The following is a 27355-nucleotide window of genomic DNA, read 5'->3' on the forward strand; positions in this document are numbered from 1 at the left end:
ATATATATATATATATATATATATATATACAATGGAATACTACTCAGCCATAAAAAAGAATGAAATAATGTCATTTGCAGCAACATGGATGCAATATAGATTATCATACTGAGTGAAGTAAGTCAGAAAGAGAAAGACAAATACCATGCGATAATCACTTATATGTGGAGTCTGAAATATGACACAAATGAATTTATTTACAAAACAGAAACACACAGACATAGAAAACAAACTTATGGTTACCAAAGGGGAAAGGGGGAGGGGAGGGATAAAATTCGGAGTTTGGGATTAGTAGATACACACTACTATATAAAAAATAGGTAAACAACAAGGTCCTACTGTTATATCCCAGGAAACTATTCAATATTGTGTGCCAGAATGGAAAAGAATATATATATATATAAAATGGAACCACTTTGCTGTATACTAGAAACTAACACAACATTGTAAATCAAGTATACTTCAATTAAAAAAAAATTGTGCACAAGCATAGTGTTGAAATTCTGTCTAATGTTTCTAAGTGCAAGAAGGTTGTGATGTGCCTTACAGAGAAAAATACGTGTTAGGTGAGCTTTGTTAAGGCATGAGTCATAATGCTGTTGGATGTGAATTCATTATTAACAAATTAACAGAATATTAAATAAAGGGTCTTTAAACAAAAATTCACATAAAACAAGATTATGTATTGATGGATTGACAAAAATGTTGTGACCAGAGACTCACAGGAACCTAACTCTGTATTTCTCTCAGGAACAGTGATTCACAGTTCACTAATTCAGTGTTTCTGTTGACTTTATAGAACATTACTGCAAATAATGAGAAGCTGTCATACTTAATTTTTAAATTAAGTGTTTTATTTATATCTAGCAGTTAGGTAAGTTTTAAACTATGTGATTATTTGAAACCAGATGATTAATGAATTTCGGGTAGTTGAGAAGAGGAAGGACATGTAGATGCAAGTCCTGAAACCTAGAGAAGTAAGAAGTATGTTTAGTTAGCATTGCTGCCTGGCAGAGATGAAGTACTTGGATTTTTACTTAGACTTCATGCATATCAGTGAAAACTAAATCATGTCAACAGTTTCCTACCAACTGAAGGAGTCTTCCATTCTGTAGGGACAGACCAAGAAAAATAAAGGGTCAGATGACTGAAAATACTTGCCCTTCTTACCATTCATGGGTAGGGAATAACCATTAAAGGGGGAAGAGAGCAAGCATCATTATTTCTACATTGTTAATGACAGCACAGAGTTGTATATAGTGAGAAGCACTATTGCGTAATTAATTTTTTTGCCTTCTTTGCACTTGATACACTCCAAGGTCATGGTACATTTTTTTTTTTTTTTTGCGGTATGCGGGCCCCTCACTGCTGTGGCCTCTCCCGCTGCGGAGCACAGGCTCTGGATGTGCAGGCCCAGTGGCCACGGCCCACGGGCCCAGCTGCTCCGCGGCATGTGGGATCCTCCTGGACCGGGGCATGAACCTGTGTCCCCTGCATCGGCAGGCGGACTCTCAACCACTGTGCCACCAGGCAAGCCCCATGGTACATATTTTTAAACAGCAAAACACTATAAAGCTAATGTCCTCAGTGACCCACTATACTAATGTTAGTGATATAACTGGCCCATGACACGTAGACTTGTAGTAGACAATATTATGCTGAAGAAACTCATGGAAAATGAATTGATCAGCTTGTTCATTCATTTAATCAAAAAGTTTATTTTATTCAAAAGTACATTCACATGGTTAAGAAGCAAAAAAATATATACTGACGTTCTAATAATGAAAAATAAATGAGCCCATTCCTACCTCTCCCATCCCCATTCTTACTGCTGAAGAACATTCTCTTTTAACTCTTAAATATTCCTTTTGTTGTTTACCTCCGTATTATTAAATAGTATACCTAGTGTAGCTATTTCTTGATTTATCAATTGTAGAGCATATTTATCTCCTGCTGTAAATTCATACCTGATCCTTGGTCCTTTTAGCCTTTCAGTATAATTTTAGCGCTATCTTGTCTTTCAACTTTGGTAAATTATCTGTATTCTCTGATAATTTATTTTCCTCTATTTTCTCTTCAGTGTATTTTGTTAGAAACTGACACCCCTGGATTGATCTTCTATGTCTCTTTTCTTTCATGTTTTTCTTCTCTTTTTCTGACTTTATTATTTTCTATTTCCTCTGGAGTCATTTTGTGTGTGTGTGTTTCTGTCTTTCTGTTTGTGTCCCTCTTTCCTTGGAGGCTTTCTCTATATATCAATATTTTGGTTGCCCATTAAGAGTGAGAGTGAGGCACCAAAGTACAGGTTGGGAGTGCAGATTGGAGAACCTCACTTTAGAGCAGTGTTGCTCAACTTTTTTTCATTTTCACTGCCTGAAGGAGCATATTTAAACATTTTTCCCCATAATTGCTGCCTCTGCCATGGAATTTTAATATCACAAGATTTACTGTATATCTGTTTGTGTACTGTGAAAGATTCAAATATCAGGGAAGGTTTGGGCATGTCATTTCTCTGGGATGGTCAGTTGCTACATCTGCTCTCCTATCTTTAGTTATTCTGTGGGAAAATGGGGTGGAGGGTAGGGGGTCACCAACCATTTATGGCCCTTGAATTAGTCTCTTAGTCTATAGTCCTATATAGCTGCTGCCCTCCTTTTTAGCAGGCACTTTTGAGTCCTTAGACTCTTGCTTCAGTAGGGTAAATTAGCTCCTCTTTGTACATCCCCCCACCGCCATGAGCGCCATAACCCATTATCTTCCTCTGCCCTAGTACTTCAGTTAACATTCTTCTCTGTGTTTTGTCTTCTAGAATTGTATTAAATCTGTAATTTTAATTTTCACTAAAGTTCCTCTTCAGTTCTATTTGTTGTAGTGATTCATTTGTTTTTAAATCATTAAGTAATGTTCATTTGGGGCATTAGAACTGAAAGGGGATACACATTTGTGCTCAGTTTTCCATCCTATTTGGACATCTTTAATAGTCTTTAAAAAATAAGTATTTTCAATATCGCTAGTTTATATTCGTCATATTTATCTCTGTAAGATACCTGTAATTTTTTTCCATTCATTTATTTTTAAGTTCTCAGCAGTCATTTTATGCCCTACTAAAAATTCATTAATGTGACCCGTATTTGTCACTTTTATTTATGGTAATGTATCATGTTCATATTGGGTTGAGATTTAATAAAACTTGTACAAGCAACAGAATTCTTTTCCTTTTTTGAATTCTGGATATTACAAAATTATACTGAGGTAGGTATCAGAGCTTTGTGGAGATCTCAGAGAACTTTCTAGAGCTGTACTCTCTAATACAGTAGCCATTAGCCACATGTGGTTATTTAAATTAATTAAATTACAACTAAATAAAATTTTAAATCCAATTCCCCAGTCACACTGGCCACATTTCAGGTATTCAGTAATCACATATGGCTAGTGGCTACCATGTTGGACAGCACAGATATAGAACATTCCTATCATTGCTAAAAGTTCTGTTAGACAGCACTATTCTAGAGAGTAGAAAGTAGGACACCATTCTGTAGCTTTTAAGAGATCGACTAGGTTCTTAAGCCCCAACTTTGCAGGAGTTGCTTCGTGTGATGAGTGTATAGGACTCTGCTGAACAGATATCAATGTAAAAGGAAAAGAATTGACATCTTAAAGGTATCCTTTAAAGCCGTTAGTAAAGAGTGCAAGTCACAAGACTAGCTATTATCTAAGTAAATGCAGGAGACAGCCAGAAAAGCACTGTGATAACTGCAGTAATCCTCTTTTGTGTTGATTCAAGGGAAAACTTCAGAAAATTGAGAGTCATATAGCATGCATATATAGTGTCCTCGTCATTCTTCAGAACTTTACTAAGGAGTCTCAGCATAGGCAATTAAATGATGCTGATAAACTGTTGTTGTGAGTGGATATTATCCATAAGCTATTACCCCGCTTAATATTTTTGTTTTCTATGTTGTTGATTATTTGCAATATATTTAGGTATAGCTTATAACCTTGGAAACGTAGAACTGGAAAGGTTCTAGAAATTACCTAGTCCTTTCCTTTCATAGGTAAGGGAAACTGATGCTTAAAGTAGGGAAATAATTTACTCAAAGTCACACAGCCTTTGAGGGCAGAGCCAGTGCCAGAACCAACACATTTTGAGGTCATGTATAAAACCTTTCCCTTGGTACTTTGCTGATGACAAAGAAGGAAAGACTTGATTCATTGTCTTTCTCAAAAGCTTTAATAATCTAGATGTAAGACCCCAGCCGGCAACATTATTATTAAGAGTATGTAATTCTGGGAACTATGAATTTTATAATGTGTTTTCCTCTTTTTAGAACAACAATTTGTAATCTTTACACAATGCCACGAATTGGAGAGCCTGTCTGGCTTACAATGATGTCGGGGACTCCAGAAAAGAACCAGCTTTGCCATCGTTTCATGAAGGAGTTCACTTTTCTAATGGAAAATGCTTCCAAAAATCAGTATGGCCCGCCTTCACTTCCTTCCCTTTACTACCTTAGCTATTGTTTACTATAACTAGATATCTAGATTGTGATCAAGTTCAAGTACAAAGGTGAAAGAATTAATCATTATCTTTGGAATTATTTTGTATTATTAATGAGCGAGACAGAATTATAAAAGATAACTAAGATAATTACAAGACAGGGTATGGAAGAAGACCAAAGAACCTTATGAATGAGAAACAGTAAAAATGTCTTTAATTGTGTTAAATTAAAATTCCTGACATCTTACAGAACTCTCTGAGGCTTCCCATTTTTCGTGAATTGTATCCATTAATGCGGTTACATTCTATAGAAAAGAAGTTTAAAAATATATAGGGAAGTGCCAGGATTCCAATAATACATTTTTAGTGTGGTACTTTATCATATTGTTTTCTTTTAATCATCAAATTCTTAGACTCTAGATGAGTAATTTGGGTGTTTTTATTCTCTTTGATGGTAAACAAAGTTTTCTTAATACGTTCCTTCATTTTCCTTTTCAGTAATTTGGATATGTATAGACTTCCTGGTTGATTCATTAATATATGTATACTTTAAACACTGAAAAGAATCCATAGTTTCTCAAGTAAAATGGCATTTTTGTTTTTTAATTATGAGTAGAAATAGCTCCTTGTGAATGCTGTCTTTATTTTAAGGATTTTTCTTTTAAATCCTACCCAACCAAAAAAATTTATTAACTTTTGTTTTCATCCTGGTGATATACCTATCCTTCCTTCTATCCTCTCGTTTTTTATGATGTTTGGCCATGTACCCTCTCTGCTTTATTCTGTCACTGAATTTTGCTTGAGGTTTTATGAAAGCAGATTAGAATCTGATAGGATGAATTTTGTTTTCAGATTCTTGCCAGCACTCATTACTGCAGTTCTGACCAATCATCTTGCCTGGGTTCCAACAGTCATGCCAAATGGACAGCCACCTATAAAAATATTTTTAGAAAAACATTCCTCTCAGAGTGTGGACATGTTGGCAAAGACTCATCCGTATAACCCACTTTGGGCACAACTGGGTATGTATTCTGAAAACCCTTACATTTATGCATTATACTTAGACTTTTGTGTAACTGTCTGGAGTTACTTTATGGCAAAAATAAATAGAGAAAAATTAAGTGCTTTCTTTTCCCCCTTCCTTTCTAAAGCATTTCTTCCTTACTTGTCATTTCATAACTGCTAAATTGTGTTATCCCCATCTTATGTTTACTATCATTCCTTATAGCGACCTGCAGCTGGAACAAAAGGAGCAGGATGATGGCTGGTTTATTAGTAACTTCAGGGTCTTCAGGGTGTTTTGTGTTAGGTATTTTGCCTAGAAAGAATGAATCAACAAAGTCACCTATGATCGCTAGAATAAATCTGTTTAACTGAGAAACAGTCATTGAGGTTTCCATTGTTCCACCTTTGTTTGTTGAGTAATTTTTGAAAATCTTTCTCTTAGTGCTTGGTACCCCACGAAATAAATGGGTAACAGGAGAGAGGGGTTAGTTGATGAGTTGACAGTCATTAGGAAGTCAGTGTAGCATGGTGCTTAAATTTAAGCATAGGCTGTGGAGTCAGGCAGACCATGTTTGAATCACAGTTTCCCTATTTATAAAGTGGGGATAATAGTAAATAGTACAGGGAGTTCCCTGGTGGTTTAGTGGTTAGTATTGGGTGCTTTCACTGCCTTGGCCCGGGTTCAGTCCCTGGTTGGGGAACTGAGATCCCACAAGCCGGGCAGTGTGGCCGAAAAATAAAATAAAATAAATAGTAAATACTTCATAATGTGAAAAGTAAATGAGATACTGTGAGAACAGTGCTTAGGACAGTGGCTGGTAAATGTAGTTGCTGTTACTCCTACTCTTAGTCTATTGCTATTTGGTGATGGGGGGAGGAGTATGGTGAGAATGTTTTGGTGACCTGGTAGAAACTTAAACTTCCCTTAGGTTGTTACGGTGAGTGAGCTTACCAGGCAGATTGTAATGTGGCTTATTAATTCATATAACCAACCAATGTCCCTCTCTCATTCCTACTCTATTTCTTCTCTCCCTCCCTCCCTTTCCTCCCTCCTTTTCCTTTCCGTATATATTTTGATATATATGCCAAAATGTATATGCCTCTGAAACCATCACCAAAATCAAGATGGTGAACATATTCATCACTACAAAAGTTTCCTCATGCCCTTTGTAATCCCTCCCTCCTATTCCTCCCTACTCTGCCTGTTCACTGTTCTTATACTCAGGTAGCCACTGGTCTGCTTTCTGTCACTGTAGATTAGTTTGTATTTTCTAGACCTTTATATAGATGGAATCATACACTAAGTGCTTTTGTTTGGTCTGAGTTCTTTCATTCAACATAATTATTTTGAGATTGACCTATGTTGTATGTATTAATAGTTCATTCCTTTTTAATGCTAAGTAGTATTTCATTGTATGAATATTAATTTACCTTTTTTCAAACCAAGTAATTCAGTAGTTTTTTTTTTTTAATTTGAACATTTCAAGTCTGTTTTCAATTCTACAGTCATTTATTGAATGCACAATATATCTAAGGCTCTGTGCAAAGAACCCTGGAGGGTATAAAGATGAATGATATCTAGTCCTTGCCTTTAAGAAGTGACAGTCTTATACTGTAGGTAAAGTATATGTGGACAATAATTATAATTCAAATAGGAACTATAAGAAATGAAAAGTTTAGTGGGAGTTCAATTAGGGAAGCTTACTTTTGTCCAAGGGAGGATGCTTGGGTGGGAAACTTTGGACTGGCAGAGATACAGAGGGAAGGGAAAATACATAGCATGAGTAAAGGGGTCTAGGTGTTAAAAGTGCTGAGCACATTCAGGGGTCCAGTTTAAGTGGGACTTTGGGTGAATAAAGGTAAAATAGGGAAACTATCAGAAGATAAACCTGGAAAAGTAAAGTGGAACCAGTCATGAAAGACTCATTTACCATACCAAGGCAGTTTCAATTTATTTGGTTGTTAGTGGAAACCTTGGGAGTAGTTTTGAACAGTGGCATGATGGTACTAGAACCAGTTTCTTAGCCAGAGGAGAAAATTTATCATAGTACAGTCTGTAGTATATTATTTGAGACCTATTTATGTTTGTTCCTTTAAAAAGTATGGGGTTCTTATAAAGTAAAAATAGAGATTATTTAAATGTGTATACTGACAACTTGCAAAACTTGAATTAAATCCCCCTCCTCCTTTTTTAAATGTAGTGGCTGTTCATGTGTAATATGGATAACAGAAGTGAAAATGAATCACAGGGCTAAATGTGTTGCCCTTTTGGGTCTATCCTGAGTACCCAACCCTCTAGGGAATGGAATGGAAAGGAAAATGGGCTTGTAAAAACACGGGAGCTAATGTGAGGTCTTTGGTAGGGCAGCAGCAGGTGGTGAAGTTCAGGAATATGATTTAAATCAAGGAAGGTTAAGTGTGTGATGTGACTACTTCAGCTGTTCCATTTCACTACTACTACTTTCCTCTCCTTGGTCCCCAGCAGATGTGCTTTTGCACATAATACTTCAGTCAGTGCTTCTCCACCCATATAAAGTGCTCTGCAAGGGGACTGGCACAGAGCATGTTCTTGGTGACTTTCACAACTGACTGACTGCTGTGGTTTCAGCACCTTATTAGCAGCTGCTTAAGGAGGAAGGTAGAAAGCCCATCCATTCACCTTTCTCTTTGGTTAAGACCATTCATCTCATCCTAGTCTTGAATAATCACTAACCTATTAAGGAACCAAGAGTAAAATCTGAACTACCCCTCATAAAATAATAGTGGGTTTCTGATAATTGAAAATAGCCTGCTTAGTATGAGTAGAGGATGTGTCCATTAACTGATTTTTCCATTTCAGGAGACTTGTATGGCGCTATTGGCTCTCCTGTACGGTTAGCAAGGACTGTGGTAGTTGGTAAACGACAAGACATGGTCCAGAGGCTGCTTTATTTTCTTACTTACTTCATAAGATGCTCTGAACTTCAAGAAACCCATCTTTTAGAAAATGGAGACGATGAAGCCATTGTTATGCCAGGCACAGTAATTACAACCACTTTAGAGAAAGGTGAAATCGAAGAATCTGAGTATGTGCTTATTACAATGCATAGAAACAAAAACAGTTTGCTCTTTAAAGAGTCAGAAGAAACAAGGACTCCTAATTGTAACTGTAAATATTGCAGTCGTCCACTCCTTGGGCAAAATATAGAGAATGTTTTGCGACAAGAGAGAGAAGATATTCAAAACAGCTCTAAGGAGCTGCTAGGAAATTCAAACGAGTGCCGAATGATTTCTCCTTCTTCTGACTGCCAAGAAGAAAATGCCGTTGATGTTAAACAGTGCAGAGATAAATTAAGAACTTGCCTTGACACCAAGTTAGAAACAGTTGTTTGCACAGGATCTGCTCCAGTGGACAGATGTGCATTGTCAAAGTCAAGCTTAGAGCCTGCAGAGGAATCATGGCAGAGTGAGGAATTGCTAGATTCAGGTAATCACACAGGTAAAGTGTTCAGATCCACAGGAATGGTTGTGGAAAAAAAACCTCCAGATAAACTTGTGACAGCTGCATTTTCTTGTGAGGCAACCCAGACAAAGGTTACTTTCTTGATTGGGGATTCTATGTCACCCGACTCAGATACTGAACTCCGGAGTCAGGCAGTAGTGGATCAGATTACCAGGCATCACACCAAATCACCGAAGGAGGAAAGAGGGGCTGTTGATCAGCATCAAGAAACTGCACAAACAGCTAAATCTGGAGAGCCTGATATACTGAACATGGTATCCGGAGAGCCCTGTGAACTTCCCTGCTGGAATCATTCAGACCCCGAAAGCATGAGCTTATTTGATGAATATTTTAATGATGATTCAATTGAAACCAGGACTATTGATGATATTCCAGTTAAAACAAGTACAGACAGTAAAGAACACTGCTGTATGTTAGAGTTTTCAAAAAGATTTTATACAAAAAATAGCAAACAGAACAATGAATTTTGCAAATGTGTAGGAACAATTCACCAAGATTCATGTAAAACCTACTTTCCTCAGCAAGACCAAAGAGATAAACTCTCCATTCTTGTCCCCCATGGGGATAAAGAGAGTTCAGAGAAAAAAGTTGCTGTGGGAGCTGAATGGGACATTCCAAGAAATGAAAGTTCAGATAGTGCCCTTGGGGATAGTGAAAGTGAAGATACAGGTCATGATGTGACTAGACAAGTAAGCAGTTATTACGGAGGAGAGCAAGAAGATTGGGCAGAAGAAGATGAGATACCTTTTCCTGGGTAAGTACGAAGTTTTAGCCTTTTATAGAACCTATAAAAATATGTACCGTTCTTTTGTTTAGCTCATCTCTGAAAGTTGGTAGTAGCTAATATAAAAGAAGAGACCATTGTTCTGGACAAATACTCTTTTATTATCACATGCTCCTACTTAGAAGAAGGATTAAAGGCTAAGCCCCACAGATGCCCCAGAAAAGCTTTGTGAAGGCATTAGAGAAAAGTTGTGTTGGTGTGTGGGAGATTGCTTACTGCCTAGGAGTTTTCATTTAGCAGTGAGTTATGCTGCCCAGAAAGGACCTGTGCTGAGCCTGACAACTAGGGAGAGGTAATCACTGAGAGAAGGTAGGAAATAGCTGTTAGAAATAAGTTTGGAAATAAGAGGAAAGTATAGAATGGATACTCTTGGTCAAGAATACAAGGAAAAGATTCATACATGAGAAATGTTATATACCAAGCTTTGGGTTTGTGAGTTATTTATACTTGGTTTTGGATGATGGTTTCCGTAATTTGATTGTATTAAGAATGTGTTACATACACAAGGGACAGCATTCCTAAAGTCTGTTATGAAAGATTTATGTTCACCTCATTACAGAGTTGTCCATTACAGACCCTTTTTGGATAGGAAGGAGTATTTTGTGGTCTCATTGAGCCCTTAAGCCAGTTTTTATTTAAGGATGATTTTACTATTAGTATATTTTATAAAGAATGATGGTACTGGAAATGTGGACTAGTAGAGTCCAATTTTTTGTGTGTGTGTTGGTAAAATATATTTATTACTGATTAGGTATGCCTTCTTTTGGAACTTTTCTTGCAGGTCAAAGTTAATTGAAGTGAGTGCTGTTCAGCCCAATATTGCCAACTTTGGGAGGTCCTTGCTGGGTGGCTACTGCTCTTCTTATGTGCCTGACTTTGTTCTTCAAGGAATTGGAAATGATGAGAGGCTTCGTCAGTGTTTAGTGTCAGATTTGTCTCATGCTGTGCAGGTAAGTGACCTTCACTGCTCTTAAATTTATTTAGGACGAACCAGTAGAACCCAAAATTGCCTTATTTTTGGTAACACTTCAGTGTGTAATACAATTGTTGTTCTCTAAATCCATCACTTTATATGCAATAACCTGCATGTTTGTACCTGTCATTGTGAAAGCAAGTAGAGAGTTCCAGGAATCTATCAAATTGGAAATCAGAAAATACTGTATGTATTCGTAGATGTTCATCACTAGGTTATTTATAATTTCAAAATATTGCAAATGCTTAAATGTGAATGGAATTAATTTTCATTGCTGGTATATAGTACAATTGATTTTTGTATATTGCTGTTGTATCCTGCCACTTTGATGAACTCTTTTATTAGTTCTCATAGTTTTTTGTGTGGATTCTTTAAGATTTTCTACATACAGGCTCATGTTATCTTCCTTTCCAGTCTGGGTGCCTCTTTTTCTTTTTCTTGGCTGATCGTACAGGCTAGAACTTTCAGTACAGCATTGCATTGAAGTGCTGATAGTGGACATCCTTGTCTTGTTCCTTTTCTTAGGGGGAAAACATTGAGCCTTTAATTATTAAGCATGATGTTAGCTGTTAGATTCTTATAAGATGCTCTTTATCGGGTGGATAAAGTTCCCTTCTATTTCTAGTGTTTTGAGTTTTCTGTCCCCCACGCCCTTAAATCATGAATGAGTGTGGGGTTTTGTCAAATACTTTTTCTGTGTCTATTGAAATGATCATATGGGTTGTTTTTCTTTAAACTGTTAATGTGATAGATTACATTGATGGATTTTTAGATGTTAATCCAATCTTTGTATTCCTAGGTGGGAAAAAACCCACTTGGTCATGGTATATAGTACTCATATAGCATATGAGTTGACTTTTGTGTATGGTGTAAGATAGTGGTCCAGTTTCATTCTTTTGCAATGTGGCTGTTCAGTTTTTTTTTTAATTAATTAATTTATTTATTTTTGGCTGTGTTGGGCCTTGGTTGCTGCGCGTGGGCTTTCTCTAGTTGTGGCGAGCGGGGGCTACTTTTCGTTGTGGTGTGCGGGCTCCTCATTGTGGTGGCTTCTCTTGTTGTGGAGCATGGGCTCTAGGCACGCAGGCTTCAGTAGCTGCAGCACGCCGACTCAGTAGTTGTGGCTCCCAGGCTCTAGAATGCAGGCTCAGTAGTTGTGGTGCAAGGGCTTAGGCGCTCCACAGCATGTGGGATCTTCCCAGACCAAGGCTCAAACCCGTGTCCCCTGCATTGGCAGGTGACTTCTTAACCACTGTGCCACCAGGGAAGTCCCTGTTCAGTTTTTTAAGCACCATTTATTGAAGAAACTGTCCTTCCTCCATTGTATATTCTTGGGTCCTTTGTCATAAATTAATTGAACATATATACATGGGTTTATTTCTGTGTTCTCTATTCTCTGTTGCTCAACTTTTAAAACAACTTTTCTTCATTTTATTGTTATAAATAACACTGATATTCTTGCTGTGTTTTATGAATTTAAGATGATTTCTTTAGGCTAGATTCCCAGAAATGAAGTTACTGGCCAGTTTTTAAGATTAGAAGTATTTTCATGTTCTTGTTGCATGTTTTGTAGTTTCTTTTCCAAAAGACAATACTAGTTTGAACAGCAGTTTGCAATGTCCCTAAAACCTGTTCCCTTTACAACATTGGGGTTCGCTCTCTTCTTTTAAAAAAAAGATAACTGAAGAAAACTGGCTAGTTTTGAGGAAGGTACACTGAAGTTGATTTGGTACATTTTGAGTTTAAAAGTGCATTCTGCAAGGCCATGTTTGAATGCCTAGAAGGCAACTGAAAAAATCAGGTTTTGTAATGTGGTGGAGATCTAGGAGTATCTGCTAGAGAGGAGATACTTAAGGATTTGGGAGTTTATGTGTTGAGATTCTGGAAATGCCTGGGAGAGAAAAAGGGCTGGTAGGATTGTGGATACATTTGTATTGTAGAAGTTATGGAACTCAGAGAAAAAGGTTTAAAAAATATTAAGCTTTAGATTCACTGAATTTAGGTTCATATGAATTCCCATTCATGTACTTTAGATACATATGAATTCCCATTCATATACTTCCTCTTTTGTGACTCGGAAGTATTTGAGGCTGGATACAAACTTAGTATTGTGGAGGAGACTACTATAATATGTCAGTTGCGAATATGCTCCCATGGGGTGTAGGCTGTTTTTTCCAGAAGTTGATGATGAAGTGAAAGGACTGAAATTGGTTCAATTGAAATTTTATCCAATTAGGACATTGCTTATAATAATCCATTGTGTGAAAACAAGCAATTTCAGAATGAATGACTGGCACTGCCCCCTTTTTTCTTTAACAGCTCCTAAAGTGAGTTTGATTTGGATTATTTCTAATTTCAAACTTGGGATTTAGACCCTTCTTTCTTGGGAAACTACTGATGTGGGCTCATTTTCCTTTTTCTTACCAAAAAAATAGCTTTTAAAATCTTAGCCACGTGACTTTTTGATTGAGGAGCTATAAAGTTAATTTCTAAAGTGGTTTTTAACACTTTAAAATAAAAGGTGTATTTCATAGCAGTTTCCCCATTATTGGTTTAGACATTTCCTTGTGAGGATAGTAGATGAACACCCATCATAATTCTCATCTCCTAAAGATGCCCACTGCTTTTGAAAGTAGTATCTTCCTTTAACAGTTTGTTTTCCACTTTAATTATTTGATCATATCTCCTGTCTTATTTTTCTTTTATAACCACAGAGGTAGTTATGTTACATATATATTCACTATTGTTTCTTAAAAAAGTAAGATATATCTTACATCTTTAGGTGTATATACCATTTCCAAAATTATGTTTCAGTAATGAAGTTGATGAGTAGAAAAATGTTATATCCTTGGTAAGAGTTGAATAAGAAATATTTAAGTACGATTTTATAAAAACAAATATAAAGTTTAGAGTTCCATGGAAAGTCTTCACAATGTATCTTTCCACGCTTCTTACTTGCCATTCTCTTCTTCCCCACTTCTCAGTATCATTTTTCACAAATTTGGTTACATCCATCTACTTCTATCTTCGAGTCTTCTCATGATATTCCCTCTTACAGAATTATCCATATTCCTCTCCCATTTTTCGCTAAGAATCCTATTCATCCTATTCAGTGTCATATCCCTATGTCCCTTCCACTGTGTAACTACCAGTCACACAACCCACTCTTGCCCTCCTCTGGTACCATAGCACTTGGTTACTATTTTGTCTATTATGCAAGTATTTTCATAGCCACATGTATTTCTTTTTATCTCTCTCATAAGACTGTGAGCTCCCTTCTCTTTGTTTCCTTAGCATTGAGCAAAAAGTTTTATTCAAAGTGGTTATTAACTGGGCAAAGGGATATCCTTTGGGGGTGCCAAACTTGGGTTTATCCAGGAATAAACTTACATTCTTGCTATGAAATTTTAGTAACAGTAAAAGTTATAAAGGAAAAAGGCCATTGGGTTCAAGGTTATAGTTTATATTTCAGTCTTATTGCTGTTAATTCATTTGTCCAGTGGTGAAGAAATCCTTACCTTTCCAAATACAAAAAAAATTAAAGTATTGAGCATTTCTTTCTTATGGTGGTGCTGTGTACTTAATTGTCATTTTTGGTCTTGGTGTGTAAACTGTGGGAAACCAAGGGCACAGCCATATGCCTATGGTCCTTTCATCTGTATATGTGAGTTAAAAAATTTATTTTCACTATGTGTTAAATTTTCTAATTATAAAAGTATCCTTTAGGTGAATGCTTCTGATAGAAATTTGAACAATATATACAAAGCAAAAAGTAAAAATCCTTCTTCATACTCTTAATATTCCATACTTCTTCACAAAGATCTTTATGATAGTTTGATTTGAGTATTTTCATTCTTTTTTCTATACATTTGCATTTAGATATAGATGGGAATTTTTTTTAAAAAAATATTTATTTATTTATTTTGGCTGTGGTGGGTCTTAGTTGTGGCATGCGGACTCTTAGTTGCAGCATGCGTGCGACATCTAGTTCCCTGACCAGGGATCAAACCCAGGTCCCCTGCATTGGGAGTGCAGAGTCTTACCCACTGGACCACTAGGGAAGTCCCCTGATTTTTAAAAACATAATTGGGGTATAATTGTGTGTGTGTGTGTGCGCGTGTGTGTGTGTGTGTGTGTGTGTGTGTGTGTAGTGACTTTTTTTTTTCCATTTAACCATGTATCCTGGAGAGACATGTTAGTACCTGTTGATTTGTCTCCTTTTTAACTGTTATATCCATACTCTGGTTATACATCTGTAAAACAGAAAAAACCTGGCATATGTAGCCAGGAAGGGATAATCAAGGGATAGCCTCTGAGGTGCTCAAGGAAATTAATGCCTGACTGGATGGGGTAGTTAGCACAGAACCGTATCATTGACTTCTTCCTATGAATTTATTTTCTACTGATTTTTAAAATATTTAGCTCTTTCAAGGTAAAAACATTTTCTTTCAGTTGCCTGGCACGTAGTTGGCACTCAGTAAATTTGTTGAATGAATGAATGATCAAAATACTGGTGAAATTCAAGTTCAGGATTAAAGAATACAGAGTTCTGGTAATGAATCTCTACCTATGATGACTTCTGTAAAATATCTCAGGGTATTTGTTATTAAGTTACTTTACTATTTCACTCTTCACTGTCAAGGTTTCTTTGGCAGTAGCTCTCAGAATTTCATATTCTTTTATTTTGTTTTTGTCTGGTATCTCTTCCTTGCCCATCCCATTAACATTATCTTTGAAAACTTTATCATAAGATGATGTCTTCTTTTTTTCCCCAGCATCCAGTATTGGATGAACCAATAGCAGAAGCTGTCTGTATTATAGCAGATATGGATAAATGGACTGTTCAAGTGGCCAGTAGCCAGAGACGAATGACAGATAATAAGTTGGGAAAGGAAGTGTTGGTTTCCAGTCTTGTTTCCAATCTGCTTCATTCCACTCTTCAGCTTTATAAGCATAACTTGTCTCCAAATTTTGTAAGTATCTGTAAGGCTTGAATTACTGTGAGCACTGTGATAGCTAACTTAACCCTATTGTTATGTATGTGTCTACATTGAATACTACTGTTAGCTTCATCATTGTTTTCCTGAAAGAAGGTGTTATGGACTGAATGTTTGTGTTCCCCTAAAATCCATATGTTGAAGCCATAACTCCCCAGTGTGATGGCCTTTGGGAGTTAATTAGGGTTAGATTAGATCATTAGATTGGGGCCTTCATGATGGGATTAGTGGCCTTATAAAAAGAGGAAGAGAGAGATTGTGCTATCTCTACCATGTGAGGACGCAGGAAGAAGGCAGCCGTTTACTAGCCAGGAAGAGAGTTCTCACTAACACTCAGCCATGCTGGCACCCTGATCTGATCTCAGACTTCCAGTCTCCAGAACTGGGAGAAAATAATTTTCTGTTGTTAAAGCCATTAAGTCTGTGGTACTTTGTTGTTGTAGCCCAAGCTGACAAAGACAGAAAGGGATGTGTATGTGTCTATATAGTCTGTGATTTCAGCAGCCAGAATTTAGTGCCTTACTTAGTATCATGTGAGGTATGGCAATGCAACATCCCTAAGCTCTGTGCAGAATGCCAGTGAATTCTATATCCTCATTTTTGTGTTAGGACTTTGGATGATCGCTCTTTATAACGCTGGTAACCTCTTACTGAAGACATCATTTCCAACTTTCAAGATTCTTTCCTTTTCTTGTTAGGAGAACTATAATGTAGCATAGTTAAAAACCTTTGTAGATCAACATGACAAAGGCCATATGTGACAAACCCACAGCTGACATTATACTCAGTGGTAGAAGACTAAAAGTTTTACCCCTAAGAACAGGGGCAAGACATGGATGCTCACCTTCACCACTTTTATTCAACATAGTATTGGAAAGTCATAGCGAGAGCAGTTAGGCAAGAAAAAGAAACAAAAGGCATCCAAATTGGAAAGGAAGAAGTGAAATTATCTCTGCTTGCAAATATGATCTTATATGTAGAAAACTTAAAGATTCCACCAAAAAAACCCTGAGAGAGCTAATAGATGAATTCAGCAAAGATGCAAGATAAATCAGCATGCAAAGATAGTTGCATTCCCATAAGCTAGGAATGAACAATCTTGAAGAGGAAATTAAGAAAGCACTTACAATAACATTAAAAGAATAAATTACTTAGGAATAAATTTAACCAAGGAGGCAAAAGACTTGTACACTGAAAACTACAAAACATCTCTGAAAGAAATTAAAGACATAAATAAATGAAAGACATCTCATATTCATGGTTTGGAAGACTTAGTATTATTAAGATGATAGTACTGAGATGAAGTTGGAGAACTCACACCTCCTAATTTTAAAACGTACTACAAAATGACAGTAATCAAAACAGTGTGATACTAGCATAAGGACAGACATAAAGACGAATAGAATATAGTATCCCCAAAATAAACCCTCACATAATATGGTCAATTGGTTTTTTTTTTTTTTTTTTTTTTTTTTTCCTTGCGTTATGCGGGCCTCTCACTGTTGTGGCCTCTCCCATTTGCGGAGCACAGGCTCCGGACGCGCAGGCTCAGCGGCCATGGCTCACGGGCCCAGCCACTCCGCGGCATGTGGGATCTTCCCGAAACGGGGCACGAACCCGCGTCTCCTGCATCGGCAGGCGGACTCTCAAGCACTGCGCCACCAGGGAAGCCCTGGTCGATTGGTTTTTGACAAGGAAGCCAAGACTGTTCAAAGGGGAAACGAGTCTTTTCAACAAATCATGCTGAGAAAACTGGATATATACATGCAAAAGAATGAAGTCGAACGCTTACTTTATTATGCCATATGCAAAAATGACCTCAAGCTTAAATCTAAACTTAAATCTAAGCTCAAGTACTAAAACTATAAAACTCTTTAAAGAAAACATAGGGGATAATTTTCATGATATTGGATTTAGCAGTGATTCCTTGGAAGTGGCATCAAAAGCACAGGCAATATGGGCGTCCGGAGCCTGTGCTCCACAATGGGAGAGGCCACAGCAGTGAGAGGCCCGCGTACCGCAAAAAAAAAAAAAAAAATGCACAGGCAATAAAGGGAAAAATAGATAAATTGGGACTTCATCAAACTTAAAAACTTCTGTGTATCAAAGGACGCTATCAACAGAGTGAAGACAATTGACAGGAGAAAATATTTGCTAATCATATATCTGAAAAGAGATTGATAACCAGAATACATAGATAACTCCTACAGTTCAACAACAGCAAAGAAACAACTCAAGAATAGCCAAAGCAATCTTGAGAAAGAAAAACGGAGCTGGAGGAATCAGGCTCCCTGACTTCAGACTATGCTACAAAGCTACAGTAATCAAGACAGTATGGTACTGGCACAAAAACAGAAATATAGATCAATGGAACAGGATAGAAAGCCCAGAGATAAACCCACACACATATGGTCACCTTATCTTTGATAAAGGAGGCAAGAATATACAATGGAGAAAAGACAGTCTCTTCAATAAGTGGTGCTGGGAAAACTGGACAGCTACATGTAAAAGAATGAAATTAGAACACTCCCTAACACCATACACAAAAATAAACTCCAAATGGATTAAACTCAAAATGTAAGGCCAGACACTATAAAACTCTTAGAGAAAAACATAAGCAGAACACTCTATGACATAAATCACAGCAAGATCCTTTTTTGACCCAACTCCTAGAGAAATGGAAATAAAAACAAAAATAAACAAATGGGATCTAATGAAACCTAAAAGCTTTTGCACAGCAAGGGAAACAATCAACAAGACAAAAAGACAACCCTCAGAATGGGAGAAAATATTTGCAGATGAAGCAACTGACAAAGGATTAATCTCCAGAATTTACAAGCAGCTCATGCAGCTCAATATCAAAAAACAAACAACCCAATCCAAAAATGGGCAGAAGACCTAAGTAGACATTTCTCCAAAGAAGATACACAGATTGCCAAAACACATGAAAGAATGCTCAACATCAGTAATCATTAGAGAAATGCAAAGCAAAACTACAATGAAGTATCACCTCACACCAGTCAGAATGGCCATCATCAAAATATCTACAAACAATAAATGCTGGAGAGGGTGTGGAGAAAAGGGAACCCTCTTGTACTGTTGGTGGGAATGTAAATTGATGCAGCCACTATGGAGAACAGTATGGAGGTTCCTTAAAAAACTAAAAACAGAACTACCATATGACCCAGCAATTCCACTACTGGGCATATACCCTGAGAAAACCATAATTCAAAAGGAGTCATGTACCACAGTGTTCATTGCAGCTCTATTTACAATAGCCAGGACATGGAAGCAACCTAAGCTGCTAACTATCCTAACTATCCATCAACAGTTGAATGGATAAAGAAGATGGGGCCCATATATACAATGGAATATTACTCAGCCATAAAAAGAAACGAAATTGAGTTATTTGTAGTGAGGTGGATGGACCTAGAGTCTGTCATACAGAGTGAAGTAAGTCAGAAAGAGAAAAACAAATACTGTATGCTAACACATACGTATGGAGTCCAAAAAAAAAAAAATAGGTTATGCAGAACCTAGGGGCAGGACAGGAGTAAAGACACAGACCTACTAGAGAATGGACTTGAGGACACGGGGAGGAGGAAGGGTAAGCTGGGATGAAGTCAGAGAGTGGCATGGACTTATATATACTACCTAATGTAAAATAGATAGCTAGTAGGAAGCAGCTGTGTAGCACAAGGAGATCAGCTCGGTGCTTTGTGACCACCTAGAGGGGTGGGATAGGGAGGGTGAGAGGGAGATGCAAGAGGGAGGAGATATGGGGATATATGTATATGTATAGCTGATTCACTTTGTTATAAAGCAGAAAGTAACACACCATTGTAAAGTAATTATACTCCAATAAAGATGTTAAAAAAAAAAGAAACAACTCAAAAAATAGGCAGAGGACTTGAGTAGACATTTCTCTAAAGAAGATATACAAATAGTCAATAAGCACATGAGAGAACGTTCAACATCCATTAGTCATTAGGAAAATGCAAATCAAAACCACAGTGAGATACTACTTCACACCGATAAGGATGGGTTTGATCAAGCAAAGCCTGAAAATAAAAAGTATTGGATGTGGAGAAATTGGAAGCCTTGTGCGTTGCTGGTGGGAATCTAAAATGGTGCAGCTGCTGTGGAAAACAGTTTGGCAGTTCCTCAAAAAGTTTAACATTGCATTGTCATGTGGTCCAGCAAGTCTTCTTCTCAGTTTATAATAAAAATAACTGGAAGCAGGGACTGGGACAATTGTATGGTAATATTCACAGCAATATTAACTTGCAGTAGACAAAATTGGAAACAACTCGTGTCCATCAACAAATGGCGTGTAATACATAGAATGGAATACTTCAGCCATAAAGAGAAATGAAAATTTTTGTTTTTTAAATATGCATATTACCAGGTCTGTCCCTGGCGGGTCTTAGTTTTATTTTATTTTATTTTTCTTCACATCTTTATTGGAGTGTAAATGCTTTACAATGTTGTGTTTGTTTCTGTTGTACAACAAAGTGAATCAGCTATATGTATACATATATCCCCATATTCCGTCAGAAAGAGAAAAACAAATACTGTATGCTAATGCATATATATGGAGTTTTAAAAAGCGGTACCAGTGAACCTAGTGGCAGGGCAGGAATAAAGACACAGACATAGAGAATGGACTTGAGGGCATGGAGACATGGGGGAAGGGGAAGCTGGGATGAAGTGAGAGAGTAGCACTGACATATACACACTACCAAATGTAAAATGGATGGCTAGTGGGAAGCTGCTGCACAGCACAGGGAGATCAGCCCAGTGCTTTGTGACAACCTAGAGGAATGAAATTCTGATACATGATACAACATGGATGGAACGTTACAGTAAGTGAAATAAGCAAAATACAAAAGGACAGATATTGTGTGGTCCCACTTACATTAGGTATCTAGAATAGGCACATTCATAGAAACAGAAAGTAGATAGAGGTTACCAGGGTGGTGGGAAGGAGGGCATGAAGGGTTACTGTATACTGGGTACAGAGTTTCTATTTGGGATAATGAAAAAAAGTTCTGGAAGTGGATAGTGATGATGGTGCACAACATTGCGAATGTACTTAAATACCGTTGAATTGTATACCTAAAAATGAGTAGTGTGGTAAATTGTGTGTGTGTGTGTGTGTGTGTGTATGGATGAATATTATTATAAACATTTTATAGATTTTTTTTTCACTTAAGTTATTTTCAGCCTACATGAGCATTACACCACAAAATATGTACCACAAAACAATGTATGCCAAGAAATACATTCAATTGTTTTTTCTGAAGAAAAAGAAAATGTGTTTTTCTTAGAAGCTTTAACAGCAGCTGGTTTCCATTGGGAAGAAATACTCTGCAAGAATTTAGTGTTTTAGCACCTGCACCTCATGCCTTTTTCCTCATACATATAAATCATCCATTCACATGAAAAATCACCTATTAGTGAATTGAGCAAGTTAATTGACAATAAAAAAAATGTATATGTTTTAGTTTTTCATATTCCAGCTTAGAAACATTTCTAGTAAGGCTTATAGAGCACTCTCTGTGAGCTGTTGCAAAGTTTTTTTCTTTTGCTCTTCACAGGAGAATGCAGCCTTTCTAATTTAAATACATTTGTAATGTATTAATTTGAGTGTTTTATTTATCAAGTTTGGAATAAAAACGTATTTTTTAACGTTCTGGATATGGGTAGTGGTGATACTTGCACAACATTTTGAATGTACATAATGCCTCTTAGTCGAACACTTAAGTATTTAAAATGGTAACTTTTATATGTAAAATGGTAAATTTTATATTATGTGTAATTTACCACGGTACAAAAATAACTGTAGACTCTAAATCTTTGATATGAGCTAGAGAAGGTTTACACTCCTTTAGCTAAGATTACACGCTTTAAAAATGTGCTCCAGAGGGCAGACAGCAGAAGCAAGAAGTACAATCCTGCAGCCTGTGGAGCAAAAACCACATTCACAGAAAGATAGACAAGGTGAAAAGTCAGAGGGCAATGTACCAGATGAAGGAACAAGATAAAACCCCAGAAAAACAACTAAATGAAGTGGAGATAGACCACCTCCCGGAAAAAGAGTTCAGAATAATGATAGTGAAGATGATCCAGGACCTCGGAAAAAGAATGGAGGCAAAGATCTAGAAGATGCAAGAAATGTTTAACAAAGACCTAGAAGAATTAAAAAACAAACAAACAGAAATGAACAATACAATAACTGAAATGAAAAGTACACTACAAGGAATTAATAGCAGAATAACTGAGGCAGAAGCACTGATAACTGACCTGGAAGACAGAATGGTGGAATTTACTGCTGCAGAACAGAATAAAGAAAAAAGAATGAAAAGCAATAAAGACAGCCTAAGAGACCTCTGGGACAACATTAGACACAACAGCATCCACATTATAGGGGTCCCAGAAGGAGAAGAGAGAGAGAAAGGACCCGAGAAAATATTTGAAGCGATTATAGTCGAAAACTTCCCTAACATGGTAAAGGAAATAGCCACCCAAGTCCAGGAAGCTCAGAGAGTTCCACACAACATAAACCCAAGGAGAAACACGCCGAGACACATAGTAATGAAATTGGGAAAAATTAAAGACTAAGAAAAATTATTGAAAGCAGCAAGGGAAAAACGACAAATAACATACAAGGGATCTCCCATAAGGTTCAGAGCTGATTTCTCAGCAGAAACTCTACAAGCCAGAAGGGAGTGGCATGACATGTTTAAAGTGATGAAAGGAAGAACGTACAACCAAGATTACTCTACTCAGCAATAATCTCATTCAGATTCGATGGAGAAATCAAAAGCTTTACAGACAAGCAAAAGCTAAGAGAATTCAGCACCACCAAACCAGCTCTACAACAAATGCTAAAGGAACTTCTGTAAGTGGGAAACACAAGAGAAGAAAAGGACCTACAAAAACAAACCCAAAACAATTAAGAAAATGGTAGTAGGAACATACATATCAATAATTACCTTAAACGTGAATGTATTAAATGCTCCAACTAAAAGACACAGGCTCGCTGAATGGATACAAAAGCAAGACCCATGTGTATGCTGTCTACAAGGGACCCACTTCAGACCTAGGACACATACAGCCTGAAAATGAGGGGATGGAAAAAGATATTCCATGCAAATGGAAATCAAAAGAAAGCTTGAGTAGCAATACTCAGATGAAATAGAATTTAAAGAATGTTACAAGAGACAAGGAGGATAATGATCAAGGGATCAATCTAGGAAGAAGATATAACAATTATGAATATATATGCACCCAACATAGAAGCACCTCAATACATAAGGCAACTGCTAACAACTATAAAAGTGGAAATTGACAGTAACACAGTAATAATGGGGGACTTTAACACCTCACTTACACCAATGGACAGATCAGCCAAACAAAATTAATAAGACAACACAAGCTTTAAATGAAACAATAGACCAGATAGATTTAATTGGTATTTATAGGACATTCCATACAGAAACAACAGAATACACTTTCTTCTCAAGTGCACACGGAACATTCTCCAGGATAGATCGCATCTTGGGTCACAAATCAAGCCTCAGTAAATTTAAGAAAATTGAAATCATGTCAAGCATCTTTTCTGACCACAGTGCTATGAGATTAGAAATCAGTTACAGGGAAAAAAACATAAAAAACACAAACACTTGAAGGCCAAACAATACGTTACTAAATAACCAAGAGATCACTGAAGAAATCAAAGAGGAAATCAAAAAATACCTAGAGACAAATGACAATGAAAACACGACGATCTAAAACCTATGGAATGCAGCAAAAGCAGTTATAAGATGGAAGTTTATAGCTATACAAGCCTACCTCAAGAAACAAGAAAAATCTCAAATAAACAATCTAACCTTACACCTAAAAGAAGTAGAGAAAGAAGAACAAGCAAAACCCAAAGTTAGTAGAAGGAAAGAAATGATAAAGATCAGAGCAGAAATAAGTGAAATAGAAACAAAGAAAACAGTAGCAAAGATCAATAAAACTAAAAGCTGGTTGTTTGAGAAGATAAACAAAATTGATAAACCATTAGCCAGACTCATCAAGAAAAAGGAGAGGGCTCAAATCAATAAAATTAGAAATGAAAAAGAAGTTCCAGCAGACACCGCAGAAATACAAAGCATCCTAAGACTACTACAAGCAACTCTCTGCCAATACAATGGACAACCTGGAAGAAATGGACAAATTCTTAGAAAGGTGTAACTTACCAAGACTGAACCAGGAAGAAATAGAAAATATGAACAGACCAATCACAAGTAATGAAATTGAAACTGTGATTAAAAATCTTCTAAGAAACAAAAGTCCATTAACCAGATGGCTTCACAGGTGAATTCTATCAAACATTTGGAGAAGAGCTAACACCCGTCTTTCTCACTCTTCCAAAAAATTGTGGAGGAAGGAACACTCCCACACTCATTCTATGAGGACACCAAAACCAGACAAAGATACTACAAAAAAAATTACAGACCAATATCACTGATGAATATAGATGCAAAAATCCTCAACAAAATACTAGCAAGCAGAATCCAACAGTATATTAAAAGGATCATATACCATGAGGAAGTGGGATTTATCCCAGGAATGTAATGATTCTCCAATATATGCAAATAATCAGTGTGATACACCATATTAACAAATTGAAGAATATGGTCAAACCATATGATCATCTCAATAGATACAGAAAAAGCTTTTGACAAAATTCAACACCCATTTATGACAAAAACTCTCCAGAAAGTGAGCATAGAGGGAACCTACCTCAACATAATAAAGGCCATGTACGACAAACCCACAGCAAACATCATTCTCAATGGTGAAAAACTCAAAGCATTTCCTCTAAGATCAGTAAGAAGAGAAGGATGTCCACTCTCACCACTGTTTTTCAACATAGTTTTGGAAGTCCTAGCCATGGCAATCAGAGAAGAAAAAGAAATAAAAAGAATACAAATTGGAAAAGAAGAAGTAAAACTGACACTGCAGATGACATGATACTATACATAAAGAATCCTAAAGATGCGACCAGAAAACTACTAGAGCTAATCAATGAATTTGGTAAAGTTGCAGGATACAAAATTAGTGCACAGAAATCTCTGGCATTCCCATACACTAGTGATGAAAAATCTGAAAGAGAAATTAAGGAAACACTACCATTTACCATTGCAACAAAAAGAATAAAATACCTAGGAATAAACCTACCTAGGGAGACAAAAGACTTGTATGCAGAAAAGTATAAGACACTGATGAGAGAAATTAAAGATGATACAAACAGATGGAAATACATACCATGTTCTTGAACTGGAAAAATCAATATTGTGAAAATGACTGTACTACCCAAAGCAATCTACAGATTCAGTGCAATCCCTATCAAATTACCAATGGCATTTTTTATAGAACTAAGCAAAAAATCTTAAAATTTGTGTGGAGACACAAAAGACCCCGAATAGCCGAAGCAGTCTTGAGGGAAAAAAATGGAGCTGGAGGAATCAGGCTTCCAGACTTCAGACTATACTACAAAGCTACAGTAATCAAGACAGTATGGCACTGGCACAAAAATAGAAATATAGATCCCAGGAACTGGATAGAAAGTCCAGAGATGAACCCATGCACCTATGGTCAACTAATCTATGACAAAGGAGGCAGGGATATACAATGGAGAAAAGACAGTCTCTTCAGTAAGTGGTGCTGGGAGAACTGGACAGCTACATGTAAAAGACTGAAATTAGAACACTCCCTAGCACCATACACAAAAATAAAGTCAAAATGGATTTGAGACCTAAATGTAAGACCAGACACTATAAAACTCTTAGAGGAAAACATAGGAACAACACTCTTTGACATAAACCACAGCAAGATCTTTTTTGACCCACCTCCTAGAGTAAGAAATGAAAATAGGGCTTCCCTGGTGGTGCAGTGGTTGAGAGTCTCCCTGCCGATTCAGGGGACACGGGTTCGTGCCCTGGTCCGGAAGGATCCCACATGCCATGGAACAGCTGGGCCCGTGAGCCATGGCTGCTGAGCCTGCGCCTCTGGAGCCTGTGCTCCACAGAGGGAGAGGCCACAACAGTGAGAGGCCCATGCACCGCAAAAAAGAAAGAAAGAAAGAAAACAAAAGTAAACATATGGGACTTAATTAAGCTTAAAAGCTTTAACACAGCAAAAGAAACTACAAATGATGAAAAGACAACCCTTAGAATGGGAGAAAATATTTGCAGACGAATCAGTGGACAAAGGATTAATCTCCAAAATATATAAACTGCTCATGCAGCTCAACATTAAAAAAACAAACAACCCAATCCATAAATAGGCAGAAGACCTAAATAGACATTTGTCCAAAGAAGGCCAAGAAGCACATGAAAAGCTGCTGAACATCACTAATTATTAGAGAAATGCAAATCAAAACTACAATGAGGTATCACCTCACACCAGTTAGAGTGGGCATCATCAGATAATCTGCAAACAACAAATGCTCGAGAGGGTGTGGAGAGGAGGAACCCTCTGGCATTGTTGGTGGGAATGTACATTGATGCAGCGGCGGGGTGGTGGGGGTGGTGGGATGAATTGGGAGACTGGTACTGACGTATATACACTAACATGTTTAAAATGGATAACTAATAAGAACCTGCTATATAAAAAATAAAGAAAATAAAATTCAAAAAATAAAAATGTGCTCCAAATTTTAGTTTATGTTGGAATAACTAAATAGAATTGTCAAAACATGATGCTTTGGAATTTGCATTACTTAAGAGTTGTCCATTTTCTGACTTGATTCTTGTTTCCCTCCTAACTGCAGTGTGTAATGCATCTTGAAGACCGGTTACAGGAGCTATACTTCAAGAGCAAAATGCTGTCTGAGTACCTGAGGGGGCAGATGCGTGTTCATGTCAAGGAGCTGGGAGTGGTTTTAGGGTATGTTCCTGATTCCTTTTCCGGCTTTGCTTTCTCGTTTCACTGTGTTTATTTAGGCAAGGAATATTTCTCAGAATTGCCTTTTTTGTTTTTAAGTTTTTTGTCTTGTTAGAAGCTGTATACTGTTCTCAGCTGGGTTGTTCTATACCAGCGGTCCCCAACCTTTTTGGCACCAGGGATCAGTTTCCATTTCCACCAACGGGGTGTGGGGAATGGCTTAGGCAGTAATGCGAATGATGGGGAGCGGCTGATGAAGCTTTGCTCACTTACCCACCGGCCACTTCCTGCTGTGCGGCCTGGTTCCTAACAGGCCACAGACTAGTACCAGTCCATGGCCTGTTGGTTGGGGACCCCTGTTGTATACAGTATAAAAGCAGAACCCTGTCCTACACTGATCTGAAATGCACTTTCTCTTGTGCAATTACAGTAGGTTGAGAATATAGTCGAATAAAAAGGAATTAAAGTCTAAATTTTTGCATTAGAAAAAAATAAGTAAGTATTCGTTTTTATTTATTAAATATGTTGTAAACTCATCATTCCCAGCATCTGCTCAGCCATCCAAATGATCTGATTGAAGTAATGGCATGCTATGGATGATGGTATATTATCTACATATTATTACTCCTTCCCCATTATCTATATATTATGTCTTTAT

At 37.1% G+C, this 27355-nt stretch overlaps 1 protein-coding gene across 1 annotated transcript in view; it reads left to right on the forward strand.

Annotated features, from left to right (window-relative positions):
• FNIP1 (folliculin interacting protein 1) overlaps nucleotides 1-27355 on the forward strand; it is a 78739-nt gene that overhangs the window by 48163 nt on the left and 3221 nt on the right. The window contains exons 11-16 of the mRNA XM_007461752.1: nucleotides 4329-4475; nucleotides 5351-5520; nucleotides 8343-9759; nucleotides 10571-10739; nucleotides 15535-15732; nucleotides 26585-26700. Of these exons, the coding sequence (XP_007461814.1) occupies nucleotides 4329-4475; nucleotides 5351-5520; nucleotides 8343-9759; nucleotides 10571-10739; nucleotides 15535-15732; nucleotides 26585-26700 (2217 nt within the window). The remainder of the gene's footprint in view (nucleotides 1-4328; nucleotides 4476-5350; nucleotides 5521-8342; nucleotides 9760-10570; nucleotides 10740-15534; nucleotides 15733-26584; nucleotides 26701-27355) is intronic.

The sequence above is a fragment of the Lipotes vexillifer genome, unplaced genomic scaffold, assembly GCF_000442215.2.
Source record: "Lipotes vexillifer unplaced genomic scaffold, Lipotes_vexillifer_v1.1 scaffold724, whole genome shotgun sequence".
Taxonomy (NCBI): Eukaryota; Metazoa; Chordata; class Mammalia; order Artiodactyla; family Lipotidae; genus Lipotes; species Lipotes vexillifer.